Here is a 16819-nt window from a genome sequence, read left to right on the forward strand (position 1 = left end):
TGCTTTTTAACATACAGTATCTCATTAGATTCTTATAATCTGACTTGATAGGACATTTTAAACAAATCTAAAGTAAATATTGTAATGTCATTCTTGCTTATTTTTGGCTGAGGTTATTTGCTTTTTCTAAAATATCAAAGGCCTACAATACTATCCAAATACTAGATTGGGGTTCTCAGATACTCTAGTATTGACCAAGGATTCTTAAACTTTTTCCACTCTTAACTCCTTTTCACTGGAGAAATGTGACCCCAAGGATACAGATATATTAAAATGGGTATACAAATCGAACATTTACCGATAATAAATCATAACTTTATAACCCCCACATTGACCCCATATGGATCACAACCCAGTTTAAGAAGCTGGGTACAGACCATTTCAATTCTTGGTGAATCTATGACCTCATGGATTTAGGTACTCCCTCCAGAAATGTAGAGAGCAACATAAGTTAATTTAGAATATGATTTATACCTATGATTTCATGAATTTTGACTGTCTTCCAATGAATCTGTTGATGTGTCTAGTAACAATGAGTGAGGTAAGTAAATTTTCTATCATTGTTCCCATTTTGTTTTTGTTGTTCAGTTGTGCCTGACTCTTCATGACCCCATTTGGGGTTGTCTTGCAAAGATATTGGAGTGATTTGCCATTTCCTTCTTCGACTTATTTTACAAATGAGGAAACTGAGACAAACAGAGTTAAGTGACTTGCCTGGGATCACAAAGGTAGTAAAGTATCCAAGCCTAAATTTCAACTCAAGTCATCTTGACTCCAAGCCCAGTGCTCCATCCCCTGCATCACCTAGTTGCCTTATTTTAAAGATGGACAAATTGAAACTCAGGTTAAATGACAATAATATAATAGCAGTAGAACCATAATCCAGGTGTTCTGACTCTAAATTCAGTCTTTTTTTCTAATATATAATAATATTTATTCTGCAGATTTTAAAGTATGTCACAGCCAAAAGAAAAATACTTACTCGATCACTTCAAATAACCTCACTTTTTACAACTGGTAAAGACACTATCTCATCATTGTCCAAATTAATCTGGACACAGAATCCTAGATCCAAAAGCTGAATGATCTTTGAGGCTTTCTAATCTAACATTCTCATATCATTATATACTGAGGACCTGGTAAATAATGTAAACTGGGGGGAAAAAAGAATTGTCTCCTTCATTGCATAGCATAGACTTACATAAGAAAATAAATATGCTATTATAAATTTTTAAAAAGTTTTTTAAACTATCCAAATTTTCTTATTACAGATTTTATATTGCCTTTTCTTTGGATATTTGTTTACTCATTTATATCAAACATTAATCAAAATCATATGACAACTTTGGGATGATTTTGTGTATTAAAATTAAATAATATACTACTTCATAAACCATAAAAATAAATAGTTTCACAAAGAGAAATCTGGCAATAAAGACTTTCTCACAGATATTTGCTATGTTCCAATACCAAAGCTAGCCTCATGATAATGACTAAGCAGTAAGTACTTTCATAAAAAAAATTTATTTCACACTTTTATACAAATATCCACAGGTACGTTCTCATCATGGAATGATTTTACAACGTTAGTTAGTATAAAAATTTATCAAATGCAAACAGACCAGTGACTTGACTTGAGATGACATTTTTAACAATTCTAAATTTAACACTGCAACAACATTCTTGCTTTTTGTGTTGTTGAAAACTACACCGACTTCAGAACATTCATTTTTTAATCACAAAGGCCTATGAACACTGCCAGCACAAGCAGCCTCTTAGCAGTTTATAAAGTCAGTACATTGGGATCTTGAGTTATCCAGGCAAGAAACTGAATTGTTAAACACTGATGCTACCTTGGTTTTGAAACTAAAATTGTAAACAAAATACAATTTGTGTAAATGTCATTGTATAAATGAATGAAGACTTTTGAAATGCTTAAGAATTTTAAGGGCATAAAATTCCTGAAAAGGAAAAAAACCAGTCCAAACCAATGAAAGCACACATAATAGTATTTTGTATTTTATATTTTCTTATACTTAGTTTCAAACTAATTAGCACCTTTCTGCTTTCCTTCCTCCCATAACTTAACATTTTGGAACATGACAGTTAAGTAGCCTGTTTTATGATACCCATTTCTATTCAAGATATAATCAATGTATATAGCACAGAAATTGCCTATATATTATGTCAACTGAATGCAATATGCAATTTAAAGGCATTTAAAGTTCTTATTTTCATATTCACAAAGTCATTCATAGAACATAGGTTGAAAAAAAAACATCAATGCGTTCTTTTGATGGCTTTAATAGTAACAAAAAAATTAAAAGTCAGCTATCATGTTTAAAAAATAAAATCACTATTTTGACATCAGAGCATTCATTCAGTAGTCTCAAATTGGATCAGTTCAGATCCACCATATTCACCTAGCTTGTTTCCAAGTGCTATTAATAGAGAGCATCTGGAGGAGTGAAGGATGGGGACAAACAAGTCCTTTTCCTCTAAGACTTCCTTAAAGCATATATATGATGTTCTGAAAATAATAGCTGGAGGGCAAACAAAACATTCCCATACCAAAAAAAAAAAAAAAAAGGGGGGGGGGGGACCCTGACTGTTCTTAGAGTTAATCCTATCTTAGAGTTAAATCCTACCTCTTAACCAAACCCAGATCTAGATGGAGTTTAGGAAGAATGAAAGTGGAAGAGATAATGGGGAAGATGCTATAATATATAGTTAAGTTTTAAGTTATTAAAAAAATATCTCTGGCATATTTATAAAGAATTATTATTTTCTTTTTGCAGTGAAAGATTTAGGTCAAAACCACTAACCACTTCTGCACTAATCCTGATCACCTAAACCAATCAAAGAAAGATAAATTGGATAGTCTTTGGCCTATGTGTTAGTCAAAGGCAAAATGATTTATGAGAAAAATAAATACCAGGGCTAAAATATATACAAAACAATGTAACTAATATTCAAGCCTGTTGTGTGTGTGTGTGTGTGTGTGTGTGTGTGTGTGTGTGTGTTAGTCAGAAGAAATGATAACCTGTATATTTTGGTGTGAGTATATTCACACAAATCTGAGGTTAAAAACAAGATGGTGGGATGGCAGCATCACCTTCTATTGCACATTTACTTAAAGACAGTACTTTAGGTTAAATCGTTGTTGATTTAAAGTTCTCTGATTTTAGTGGAAGAAATATTTGGAAAGGCAATGCAAGAATTATAAAGCTTAGATATCAGTATGTAGATATCAGCATGACTGATGATAGTGGCTTTCTTTCTAATATACTAATGAGAAGATTTCACACGAGGTACAACTCAGCATACCTTTTCTCATCAGAGGTCAGCCACACCAAAATAAAAGGCAATCTAGAAATTTAAATTAAGGCAGCTTAAAAAAAAATCAGTTCCATCTGTCTTAAATTTAGCTGTGCAAAATAAAAGCCTTGGGATATGTAACAATATCCACAGTTAAGAACTGTAGGTCCATACTGTCTGTAGTAAGTCTGAAACCAATCCTCAGTTACCGAAGGAACTTTTAAATCCATTTAAATTTCTGAGTTGGAAAACAAGAGAATAGTCTGGAAAGTGTGCTGTTTTTCCCCCTAGGAGTAGCTTTCATCTTCATTCCATTTTGTGATCCACTGTTTTTTTTCCAGGCCATCATTATATTTCTCATCTTTGATCTGCCGTTCCTCTTTCCGGATTCTTACAGCATGGTATCGGGGAACACTGTCATCGTACCTGGAGCGCTTAAAGAATCCACACTAGAGAAGAGGCAGAAAAGGGGAACAAAAATATTCAGTTATAAAATGCAAAACAAAATGTACTAAAGTAGGAACAGCTAAGCTTTTTTTTTTTTTCCTTCTAAAGTAATTCCCACATTTGGGAAAAAAGAAATAATTTTCCTTAAGAAAGAAACACAATATATCTCTAAAGAAAAATGGCAGAGGTTGAAAAAATGGAGAGTAATAGAGTGAGAAGAGAGTAGAAGATCTATGTAATTGGAGGCTGGGCAAGTATATTTTCAACTATTGACTTTATATTTAAAAAAATTTTTTTAAATATGAAGCCCATCTCTATTCTAATAAGTTAGGAGTCACTGGGAAAATGTTTCTACAACTGAACATATAATTACAATATTTTATTTGGAATTATAAAATTCTAAAAATCCCACTAAAGGAATCATTTCAGCAAAAAGGGCATTTTGGAAATAGATTTAGGAGTTAAATAAAGCCTGAAAATAAAAGAGAAAAGGTTTTTTTGCTAAAATAAATTGATGTTAAGTCACAAACATTTTGTAAGACAGTATCTGAATATACCAATGTGGTGGAACTGGCATATTTAAAAACTTTACTTATGCTTCCTGTTTAAAGCTTCATTGCTCATATCATATCTTCTGGGAGCTCTATATCATTTTAGTTGTATGGGACATGTTGACCTGTCTACAAGTTAATCTCTTTTCTTTACAAATAATGAAGTAATTATGTGCTAGCACTAAGCTAAATGATACACTGCCTAAACCTCTTATTTTGTTTGAGCTACTGTGGGCCTCACAAGACATTGGAATGGCTCCTTTTTTTTTTTCTTTGAAAAAGCAATATGCTTTTTCCATTACAAGAGTTATGTGAATTAAGTACTTTAGCAGTTTCTACTCTGCTCTTTTGGAAGACTATGCAATCTGAATGGAAAATTTCTGAGCTATTTCAGAATCAAGAACTGTTTGGAATGCAGTGTGGTAGTAAAGGAAGAGTCTTCAAATTTAAGAAATGCAGTGAGATGATGGATGATGAGGATATTTAGAATGAAAGATTAGACTGCTTATTATGCAATTACCTACAGGAGCAGAATGCTTATGTTGAATGGTATTACAGTATTATTAAAATACCATAGTAAAAAATTGTATAAGTATTAATATGGCAATAGGAAAAAAAATACATGAGAGCTTTCATCTTAAGGATACTTTAATGGTGACCATATTTTAAAAAATGATTTATTATCCCAGATCAGGTCACAGTAGTATCTATCTACCATAAAACACAGCTGTTATCCCATTTAAATAATGCAATAACTTAATGAACATTCAATGGCATGAGAGAAGTACCCATTGGAATCTGAGTGGGTTGCCAAACTGAGCCATGGAAAGGAACAGGAAGTTGGCAAAATGTCCTTTCCTTGTTTACCAAGATGTCACAAATAACTAACTAAATAAATAAACAAAAGAAAGGAAAACACTCAAGTATTCCCATGGGTCCACAAATAAGAAAAGTATAAGGAGATCCAAAAATTTTAAAAAGGGAACATAGAGGTCAAAGTCCATCACAATAAACTTGATGGACTGTCTAAATTATTTTGTTGAATTGAAATTTCTTTACTATTTACTATTACACCAGTAATGTATAGAAATCTTAATTACAGAAATTCTGGTAATAATGTGCTGAAATGGTTTTTGGTCTGTCTTATGTTGCAGCAAAGCAAGGCTACATCTCTTGATCTTAGCAGCACAATATTTCTGAACAACAACAAAATTATTTCAAATTATCAATTCCCCCCTCCATTTAGTGTAAGTAATTAAAATGATAATAAGAAAAAAAAGGTAAAATTAAAGTGATGAAAAACCCTTTCCATCAAGAGAAATAACATGTTTTCAGCATGCAACAAAGGTTAATAATTAATAAAGCAGCCAACATCGCCTCTAATTATAAGCAATTCCATAACCAAAAAAAAAATCAGTAGCAATTCCTTATGTATTTAACATCTTCAATTTTGCTCATTATCCAGTAGTGAGTATATATGTATATATGTGCATACATGTACATACACATAGATACACATACATTATGTAGTAAGCTCTAAGTGATTATAGAGATTTGGGGTATTTGTTTAAAAGTATTATAAGAATACACATTTTTTGCTACTGTTTTAGGTTGTACTGGAATGGGGAGGAAGGAGGGCAATCACACTTGTGGTTGAAGGCTTTTTTAAAAACTTAATAAAAAACAAAAAGTATGTGAGCATTCAAATGCAAATAATGAAAATAAAAGCAAGCAAGCACATGAAGACACATGGAAACTCATCTGTTAATGAAACGAATGCAGCAAGCTCTTTCCCTTAACATTAGCCACCACAACCACAGCAGGGCCCACAGCTAGCAATGAAAAACATTGATCAATTACCAATTACAGAAGTAGCTCAATACTATGCATCAGAAGTAAGCCTCTCTTTATCAGATGGCTGAGCATGGATCTCAGCCTTGTGATATGTGGCATCATAATGATCTTTCTTATTTCTCTTGAAGAAACCACACTATAAGGAAGCAAGGCACTTAGTCAATTTCATAAGTTGATGTATAATAGCCAAACCAAAAAAACCTCAGAACTTGATCCATTACATTTATAGCCTATTTATAAAGATACCAATTTCGGCTGCCAGGAGCAAGACAGCACTAAATATTTAGGATAACAGTCAACCCAGACCCTCCAGGACATATTGCCTCTTTTGCTGACTTTTCTTTTACTACCCCAACAACTAAGGAACCAATATGGGTAACATATTAGAGGGGAATTGATTTCATTTATTCTGAAGAAGAGTGTCAAGGCGTGCATTTCCCCACATGGAAGGCTATGGCTTTGGTTTCATCTTGAAAGTGCTTTGTGCCCCTCTGCAGAAGGTCAGAAGGCTGACCTGTGCTGTTTGTTCAGACGGTAGTTAGGAAATGAATTCTCTGAAGTGAGACGTTGCACAAATACTAGGAAAAGAGCTGCTGAGAAGTTTTTTTTTTTTTTTTCTTTCTTTCTTTCACAATAAATTCTGCCGAACAAATACCATCTCTTTGGGGCCTAGAGATTTGTGAAGCAAATTACAATACAAATCTGAAGACAGAACAGCGAAAGAATGATTGCTATCATTTTCACAAATTCTGGATGAAGATGAAACCCTCAAATGGTAGAAACTTAAGTGAATTAGATTAGGTCACTCTAAATGAGTATAAAAGCATTATCCCACTTTCTACTGTAATTTCCTTTGTATAACGGGAGACTTGGTTCTATTTACTTATACTTGGTTCATAAGGCCTTGGAATTATACTCAGAAATGTAGCTATTCCTGATAAGTCCGTGACCTTTAGTGAATTCAACTTCTTGTGCTGACAAAGATATACCTAGTTGATTTTAGGAAATATTGTTTGTAAAACCACCTAGTGATCTCTCAATTATCCATGCTAATCATGGGGCAGTGTGACCTAAGACAGAAAAGTCAAACTCTTGAGAGTGAAGCCCCAACCAGATTAAGATATAACTGGGAAATGCTTAACAAAATAAATAAAAATACAATGTAGCAGATGATGATTTGTGATTTTTCTAAGTAGTCATTATGCAGATCCAATCCTTTTCTATTTGAGTTTGACATCACTAGTTTAGATAGACTGTACTGTGGAGTCAGGAAGTCCCAATCATCACATATACTAACTATTTCTATGATCATCACTTAACCTTCTGATGTCCCAGAGAATTCTCTAATAACTATAAGTTAATATGGCTTGCATGTTCCCCACACCAAGAATTTACAGGTCTGGGTCCTCCTAAGAAGGGAAATCAAGGCTTCAGTATTATGGGAGTAACCATAAAATAATGAGTCTTATCTACATGTAAATTCTGAGAGCCAAACTACTTTATACAAAAACTTAAAAGAAAACAGAGCTACAGAATGGCACATCTATTTCATTTCACTATCATATTTCAAGTAAGAAAACCGAGGCAAAGAGACATTATGTGATTTAGCCAAAGCAACACAGCTAGGTGATGGCAGTGCTGGGGCTTGAGACACCAACTTTTTAGATGAAAAGCTATTAACCTATTTGGAAGGCTATCCTTAGAGGCACTCCCCTAAGACCAAAACACTTTTTTTCTTGACTTCATTTTTCTTGATTTTATTTTGGCACAGGCTGGTTAGAATATGAAAAATATAATTGCATGAACCTGCTGCTTGCACAATAAAGATCCACATCAAGGTAAGAAAGATCAGATTCTAAGATTTACAGTAAATCAAAAACTCTTGGGATTTTCTGATAACAAGAATTCCAAATGCATTCTATGGGAGAAGTCTAAAGAATGGCTTCACTTTGGTGGAAACAACTTAAGTCTGGCCGTAACTGGAGGAAGCATAACTATTTGTTAAAACAGATAGGAAAAATAGCATTCTGTGTAGCCCATAGCTAAACTCTATTTGTGATTTATTGAAATTTGTAATGAGGGTAGCTGGGTGGCACAGTAGCTAGAGTACTGAAGTAAAAAAGAACGAAGTTCAAATTTGGCCTTAGACATGTACTAGCTGTGTGACCCTGGGTAAGTCACTTAACCTTATTTGCCTCAGTTTCCTCATCTACAAAATGAGCTGAAGAAGGAAATGGTAAACTACTTTAGAATCTTTGCCAAAAAAAACAAAACACCCAAGGGTTATGAAAAATTGAACATGACTGAAAACAACTAAACAACAATAAAAAAATGTAATATGAAGTGAGAGAATTATACATTACCAATAGTACTAAAAACCTGGACTGCAAAATAGTGTCTAAAGGTATAACATCTAAAAACAATAGTATGCATACAGGCAGAATCCTCATAAAAAATACAAATAGAAAATAATGTACACATATAAATATAATCCTCATATAAGATATATGATATGCATATATAACATAAATTCTCATATTATATGTATATATTATATATATAAAAACTCATATAATGACAAGTAAAAACCATGTGGAAGATTGTTTTTTAAAATGGTTTCAGAAGAGGGAGAGGGAATGATGTTTTTACAATTAAAAAGAAATGAAAAGTTTCTACATGGGTTTCTATTATGTTTAGAACAGAAAGCATTGATGGTAGTTTTTTTCATATTGATTCCAAGTTTTGTCACATCATATGGTCATTTCATGTTGCAGGGGTTGGGAGGAGGGGAAGGAGCTGTACAGTTCAGGAGGGAAGGACACAGATAAAACTTGACAAGACTTGATCCCAAATGAAGAGTAGGCCAGTCTCAAGCAACAAAAAAATGAATCTACTACTGCTAAAACATATTTAGTTACCTGGTCTATGGTTGTACATTAAGGTGGTTGAACTTTACACATCAAAACTTTCCATTATATCCAGATAATTACAATATGCTGGCCTCCCTATTTTGAAAACCAATAATTTTTAAAACATGAAATAAAATACACATAAAAATGCTACTCAAAACCTACCTTCCATAGTAAAAATACTAATAGAGCAAGCATCAAAATTCCAGCAAGGATAGCCACAAGGATGATCCACCAAGGCACTCCAGAATACTGTGCAACTGTCTTTGAAGGAAATACTGTAACACGGACCTGTGAAGCAGAAGAAATCATGTGAGGATCAATGTACTCTGTGTGAATGAATGCAAAGTGTTAAGAGTTTGAAAGAACAATTCTGGCTCAGATTTTGCCTTCAAAAGTAATTTTGACAAGGTTATCTATAAAGTATATTTAATTTTAAATGAATTTTTTTTCCTTATAAAACTGTGTAATACATTTAACACTTGTTTCCTTCTCCAATTCTGCTTTCTTCACTCCAGGCAGACTTAAAAGGACTATAAGCCTACATTGATAAAGCTCCTCCCTCTCCCCCATTAAAAAGTTCAGTATGAGAAAGAACTGCTAAATTAGGTAGAAAGAATATTTATGAACAATAAGCATTCCAAAACATTTTAGAGTTTTCAGAGAATGCCACTAAGGCTAATGGAGGGCAAGGAAGTCAGAAAGGGATGTGGACATGCATAAATATTTTTCTGTGGGTGGAAGTAGCATGGCAGAGGGGATCAAGAAGATCTCTCTATATTCAAGTGCACATATTGGCTGTGTGATTGAACATTTCATTTTACTTCTCAACGGTCCACAAAACTAAAAATTTAAGTTGTGATCTGCTCTGGTCAAAGAAGTTCCTCCCCAGGAAATCTTAAATCTGGTCAAGAAAATTGACCTGTACTCTTCCTTTGCTTATTCAATATTGTTCCCTATACTAGCAAACTGCTTGCCTGGTAAACTCCTGACCATCCTTTAAAACCCAAACCAAATATTATCTTATTCATAAACTCCCACTTCCCCCAAATCAGGATGACCTTCTCTTTTATGCGTTACATGACATTTTGATACCTTCTCTAAGGTATTGGTACATTATTGGGTAGGTTTGTATTCTTCTCTTATGATAATGTCCTAATGATCCATACATAGTAAATTTTAAATGAATGTTTATTGAACTGAATTACCTTGGAAACTTCACATTTGGACAATTTTCTTGAGCAAATCTGAGATTTCCTCAATGATGGGAGTTAGGAGTTACAAAGAGACCAACTTAGCTCAAGACAAGGAAGAATTTCATATTAATTAAAGCTTTTCAATAATGGAATAGGATTTGTTATGAGAAAGTAAGCTCCTCAATCACTAGAGGCATTCAAATTCAATTTTTTATAGCAAACACATTGTCCCAGTTGCATGTGAATCACCTGTTTTGTGAAGACATGATGCTTTTGCATTTATTGTAAATTGATCATGAGAAAGTATTTGGTTCTACACAGCAAAATGTAGCTCTTAATTCTTTTCCAAAGTTTTTATTATGCAAGACTTTCCTGACAAATGGAATTAGAGTTAAAACTTTAATCAATGACTCTAATAGTCAATATTGAGACAGACAATACTGAGACAAAGAGAGAGAGAGATGCTTGCCAAAGGTTGGCCACAGTTTGGGATAATGTCCCATGTGGAATCAAATTGGAAGAGGGATTACTTAGAGATATTGAGTTTCTCCCAATGTTCATGTTTAAAATTGTGCTGTTTGTATTGATTTCTCAAATGCTCTAGGTCCTCTTCAGTGAAAAACTTGGCTTCTCAAAGGAAAACATTCAAAAATCACACAGGTAAAGCCAAATAAATGAAGAATAAATATGTTTACTATCCAGATTAGAATACACAATTGCTTTGGCAGCCCACTGAATTAGTCAATCAATACAAGTTCCTTAAACAAACATGGCAGATAGATAAGGAGAGGGGCTTAAAATTGAATAGCTGTAGGGCAAAAGACTATACATCATTTGAGCAATTGTGCAGCCTTATGAATGAACTCAAAATGCTCCCTTTGATTATCAAGATGGCAAAAGAAAGATATGATGGCTCTACGTGAGTTACAGATATTAAGCTATACTAAGCTATTATTAATATAATAATATAGCATATTATTGTAGTATTATAATAGTATATAGTAGTATAACATTAGTATAATCAGCTATACTAAGATATTAAGCTATAGAGTACAACAACAATTTTTACTCAAGATCAAAAGCTGGTTTTATTTTGGCTTAAAAGAGATCTAGGAGCAGTTAGGTGGTACAATGGATAGAGCACCAGCCCTGAACTCAGGAGGACCCGAGTACAAATCTGCTCTCAGACATTTAATACTTCTTGGCTGTATGACCCTGGGCAAGTCATTTAACCCCAATTGCCTCAGCACCAAAAAAAAAAAAAAAAAAAAAAAGAGAGAGACAGAGAGAGAGAGAGAGAGAGAGAGAGAGAGAGAGGTCATTAAATACCTGTTTAAGTGGAAAAGGAATTAAACCAGTTATGAATAGATTAGAAAGATTAACAGAAGGACAGTCTATTAAATCTGTATCATAACAATATTAAAAGACCCAGAGAAAACCTCTAGAGATTGAGTAGATTTGAAGATTTTTGGAGGTTCCATAGAAGAAAATGAACATGAATCACATAAGATGAGAAAGAAAAGATGTTTTTACAAAATTTACTAAGAGGCAATACCCACATTTATTGAAATTATGCATGTCATTTTCAAAAAAATGAGAGGAGTCCCTAGATCAGGAGTATTTAACCTGAAATCTATGAACTTGGTACAATGGTATTTCAAAATAATTAGTTTCTTTTGTAATTTCTGTAATTCTGAGTTTGATTTATTTAAAATCTTTATTATGAGAAGGAGTTCATGGCTCCCCCAAAAAGTTAAGATTCCTTCATCTAGACAGTCCTGGCAATTCCTCCAAACTAAAATTCAATTATTCTATAACTCATTTTACAAATATTTTTGATAATTTAATATATGCAAGGTTAGATGGTTTCTCAGTTTCATTCTGACCCTAAGATTTTATCAAAATACAAATAAGGGAGTGGGTAGATGTTTAAGAAGGAATGGAAAAAGGAATGATGAGGTAAGAAAGTACAAACAAAATACACCGACAACTTCAGTTTTGCCAAGTAACCCAGAAAAAAAAAGATCAAAATGATTTTGAAACTACTCACTTGAGTGCCTGCATTTGGAACCTTAATATTCTCTGCATTAGCAGTAACATTAATGGTAGCCTGAAGAAGAATATCTAAGTAGTTCAGCTTGGAATATTCCTGTTTTAGAAAAAACACAGTATATGTGTCAAAGAAACAATCAATTCTTATGGGAGAGCAAATATCTCTCTAAACAAGTGTCCCAGAATGAAGTCATACCTCTAGGAATGTACCGTTCCACAGCCTTGACCGTAATATAACAGAAGCTTTGCTGTCCAAACCATGTAGAGGACATTTTATGTTCACACAGTTAGCATTTGTGCTACAGTTCTAGAAAGAAATTAAAATTAAAAAGGTGAAATGTATTGTACCAACGAATGCTAATAATCTGCCAAATCTCCTGGAGAATGCTTACTAGTGTCTGATATTTTCTTTCTGCAAATAAAGAAAATTTTCTGCCATCATCTGTCTGTTTCTCTGCAATATCTCTTTTCTTTCGTGAGTTGTGAGGAGATTCCTAAAGAAGAAAGAGAAGAAATATCACCAAGAAGATCTCAAGTAGTCAAGTAATTCTGTCTTTGCTCCACCTCCCCCACAATCTGGACTTTTTACTTATTATCCCTTTCAAAGATGGATTTGAAGCAATCCACATTTTAATAATAGTCACACATAAGATTCTTTCTCCTCCTCAAGGGACTAAAACATAAGTAACAATTTATGTACAAAATCAGCAAAAAGTTTTCATCATTTAAACTTTTTGATATATGATGATTTTAATACCAGGCAGATTGTCCTTGGCCTACATAAATACATGCTGAAGGAGAGAACAAGCTCTCCAAAGAATTAGCTAGGACTTAAATAACCCCTGTCACCATAAAATGCTTTTGGGAATTCCCAGGGAGGAAAATTTATTCTACTAATGTAGTGCCCAGAGGCACTGAGATGTTATTGGTTACATAGAGTACATTTCTAAGGCAGCATTAGAATCCAGGTGTACTAGACAATAACGCCAGTTATCTATCACACTACACTACCTTCTCACAGGTCCAGAACAACAATGAAAAGCTCTTATACCTATGTTGTATTTTAAAGGCCATTTTCAATGGCCAATAAATGTCCTACAAAATATCTCTGGCTGATACAGTTAAAGCAAAGCGAAACTGCCTGTCCAAGTCTCTAGTGTGACTAAAGGATTATTCACTATAATTACTGACATTCCTGTAACACATTTAAGATCACAAAGGGCTTTTAGTACATTATCTCATTTGATCTTCATAACAACCCTGTAGGGTGAAGATTAACAATAATATTATCCCATGTTATAGATGAAGAAACTGAGGCTTGAGAGAAAAGTGACATACTCCTGGTTACATGGCCAATTAGAACCTAGTGTCCTCACTATAAGATCAGCACTATTTTTATTGTTCCATAAATAGCACACCCAACCATCGTATTATTCCTCCCAACTCATCTCAGTTCTCAGTGGATTTGATCTTATTATTGGCCCTTAAATTTCAGATATTTCATTTCCTGAAATGAGTAAAGGCAGTTCTAGCCTTTGAAAGGAAGATATTTAATCTGAAAATTTCCCACTCTCATGAGGGAGGAAGAAAGGCAAGATTACTATTCTGTCGATTTCCTCAGGAAAGTTTAGTGAATGCATCAAAAGCAATCCTCTTCCATTCACTGACATAATTATATTAGATATGTTATAAACTGAAAATAAACCTATTAATATACCTTTAGTCCCAGAGAGTTAATTTCATCTTGTGGCTCACAGTTTATTTGTTCCAGTCCTTTGGATTCTATTTTCATCAAATAAAGCAGCCATTTGCCATTGCTAATTTCTTTGGGCCACTGAATGTTTAGAGATGCTGTGCCAAGATTTTTAAGAGGTTTACCTAAATTAATTACCTATTGGGAAATAAAAATGCATATGTTATCTCAAAGTAAATTCTCTTAATGCAAATTTATAGCAACAGCTTCCACTCATAAGCAGTTGGAAAAATGTCAAGAATATTTGATAAAAAAATTGAATGAGAGCAGAGAGATGTTAGAAGCACAAATTCCAGGGCAAAGCACACTGGTCTTCTGATGCGGTTCTATATAATCCGGTCATCAACCATTAACTTCAAATGTAAAGATACCCTTGGAATCTTCTCGTGTTGCTGCTATCATGGGTCAGGAATGACACCTCTATGACATGACAAGGCATAGTGGTTTTTACTATATGTAATTGCTATATTTCTGAGCTCAGGATTTTTAGTCACAGGCAAGGGAAATATGTCATATGGATAAAGTCAAACAGATAATCAGACAGTTTAATCATCTGCTGTGCAGTTAGCCCCCAGGAAATTTTTCATCACTTCATTGTTCTTATTCAATATATCCCCAAACCTATATTTTGCAAAATATAAGCCAAGTTTCATATTCTTCAAATAAAACAAAAATATAAAAGTTAAACCTGTTGAGAGAAATAGATATTAACTTCCAAAACTAAATTTATATAAATACACACATATATATTTAAATTTTCATTAGTACAAATAATAACAAATTGCCAAACTGCCTCAATTTTTCAACGTAAAATGAGGTGGAGAAGGAAATGTCAAACCACTTCAGTATCTTTGCCAAGAAAACCCCAAATGAGGTTAAGAAGTGTTAAGACACACAATGAAACACTGAACAATAAATTTATATAGTGCCAACAGTGCATATATAGTGCCACTGTGCTAAGTGCTTTATAAATATTATCTCATTTGATACTTATATCTACTCTGGGAGGTATATTATTATTACTCTTATTTTGCAATTGAGGAAACTGAGGCAAACAGAGAATATGAAATGTTAGAGGCTACATTTGAACTCAGGTTTTCCTAAGTCCAATTCCAGCATTGCACCTCCCTGGGTGTGTAGACAAGTTCAATGTAAAATAACGATGGAAAGATCAAGCTGTGGGACTCCTCAAATGCCAAATTAAGAAGGCTGGAATTGATTTGGTAGAAATAAGAAGATTAGTAAGAAAAAATGAATTTATTTATATGAACACCATATCTTCTGTACATCTGCTCTAACTCACCCTGAATTCATATTCTATTAAGTTTCCAATATCATCTTCAGATTTCATAGCTCGCTCACCAACAACAGTACCTCCAAAGTACACCTGGGAAGGTTTAGCAACTCTGTTAAATTAAAAAACACTAGGTTTCAGTAAAGATTGTAAATGGTTCTTTCAAACATTGATTTGTTATGCTAAATACAAACACTTACCCAGAGACCGACAAAAGCAGTTCAATAACCACTTTAGCTTTAGCTGTAATTGAAGCCAAATTATCTTGATTGCTTGTTCTGAAGTGAAAAGGAAACAATGAGGTTTTATTTTAACAGTTTTTTCATTATAATTACATTTCTTTCATGAGTCAGATCAGAGGCAATTCATAGAAGCCTACACATTTATGGTACAAGACTAAATGAAGAGACTGAGGAAAAAGAACGCTTACGTTTCCAACTTCAAATTCACATCCAGGTCTGTGGTATCAAAGGTGACTTCTGTGGTACTTAAAATCAAATAAAAAGTAACCTAAAAAAGAGAAACATACATGTATGCCAATTAACATGAATGCAATCTATCTAAATCTTAATGACATTTTAAAATAATAAAATGAAAAAAAAATTAGCACCCACACTGGAATTTCTCTTAAAGGGATTTCCAAGTTCACAGTCTACCTGGGAACCATTTACATTAGCTGCACAACTCAACTGTTTTTCCTATGAAAGTAAAAAAAAAAAAAAAAAAAAGTTAGGTCAAAATATCAAGTGCAAGATTTATGCATGCATATAAAATACACACAACCAATTTTCTTTCTCCCTTTTTGTCCTTAAGACACTCACAGGATAAGCCCTCAGTTCTCTGTATGCAGAATAAGTTAAGGTATCAGGAAAAGTTGCAATGAGTTTGGCTTCATGAGCATCATCCCCATCTTTTGTAGGGTCCCTGGGATTTGATGGACTATTTGTCACTGTTATTTCTAAAGCAATATCCTTCTGATCTTTGAGAACAAGCTCTGGAATGCCATTGTGACTATGAAAAAAAAGAGAGACAACAATATCATTCTCAAGACACTCAAGAACCTTTCTCATCAAACAGCCCTTACCAAATGATAACTGTTTATGCTAATGCTACAAAAATTATTCTTACATTGGTAAATAAGAAAATTTGTCTTGGTTGCCATCTCGTGTACAAAATCTGTATTCTAATTTCAGGTTGCTATTACAGATGTTGTCATCTCCACATCCCTCTTTTAAGAACTGGACCTAGAAGAAAAAACAGAAGGGAGTTTAAGTTAACATCACTCAGAAAAACAATGACAAAAGGCTAAGTAAATGAATGGCTTCTTCCATAATGCCCATATTCTGGTATGAGAACTGTTCCCTCTGAAGAGACCACAGGCATACAAGCCTTTTGTAACATATCCAATTTCCATTTGGGTCTGAAAGGAAAAACTAAATAGCATT

The 16819-nt window shown here is 33.6% G+C and overlaps 1 protein-coding gene across 3 annotated transcripts in view; it reads right to left on the reverse strand.

Annotated features, from left to right (window-relative positions):
- Positions 1-1505: 1505 nt before the first annotated feature.
- The window catches only part of ITGA6 (integrin subunit alpha 6), a 100593-nt gene continuing 85279 nt past the window's right edge, over positions 1506-16819 (reverse strand). For 2 of the 3 annotated variants that reach the window (XM_074303118.1, XM_074303120.1), the window contains 12 exons: positions 16503-16618; positions 16196-16385; positions 15989-16072; positions 15805-15884; positions 15575-15652; positions 15384-15486; positions 14045-14218; positions 12720-12821; positions 12524-12634; positions 12326-12424; positions 9245-9370; positions 1506-3767 (listed from right to left, as the gene is read on the reverse strand). In XM_074303118.1, the coding sequence (XP_074159219.1) occupies positions 3606-3767; positions 9245-9370; positions 12326-12424; positions 12524-12634; positions 12720-12821; positions 14045-14218; positions 15384-15486; positions 15575-15652; positions 15805-15884; positions 15989-16072; positions 16196-16385; positions 16503-16618 (1425 nt within the window). In that variant the 3' untranslated portion in view covers positions 1506-3605. Of the gene's footprint in view, positions 3768-6176; positions 6307-9244; positions 9371-12325; positions 12425-12523; positions 12635-12719; positions 12822-14044; positions 14219-15383; positions 15487-15574; positions 15653-15804; positions 15885-15988; positions 16073-16195; positions 16386-16502; positions 16619-16819 lie in introns of all 3 variants that reach the window. The other variant, XM_074303119.1, reaches the window with a different exon arrangement.

This window comes from Sminthopsis crassicaudata, chromosome 3 (genome assembly GCF_048593235.1).
Source record: "Sminthopsis crassicaudata isolate SCR6 chromosome 3, ASM4859323v1, whole genome shotgun sequence".
Classification (NCBI taxonomy): domain Eukaryota; kingdom Metazoa; phylum Chordata; class Mammalia; order Dasyuromorphia; family Dasyuridae; genus Sminthopsis; species Sminthopsis crassicaudata.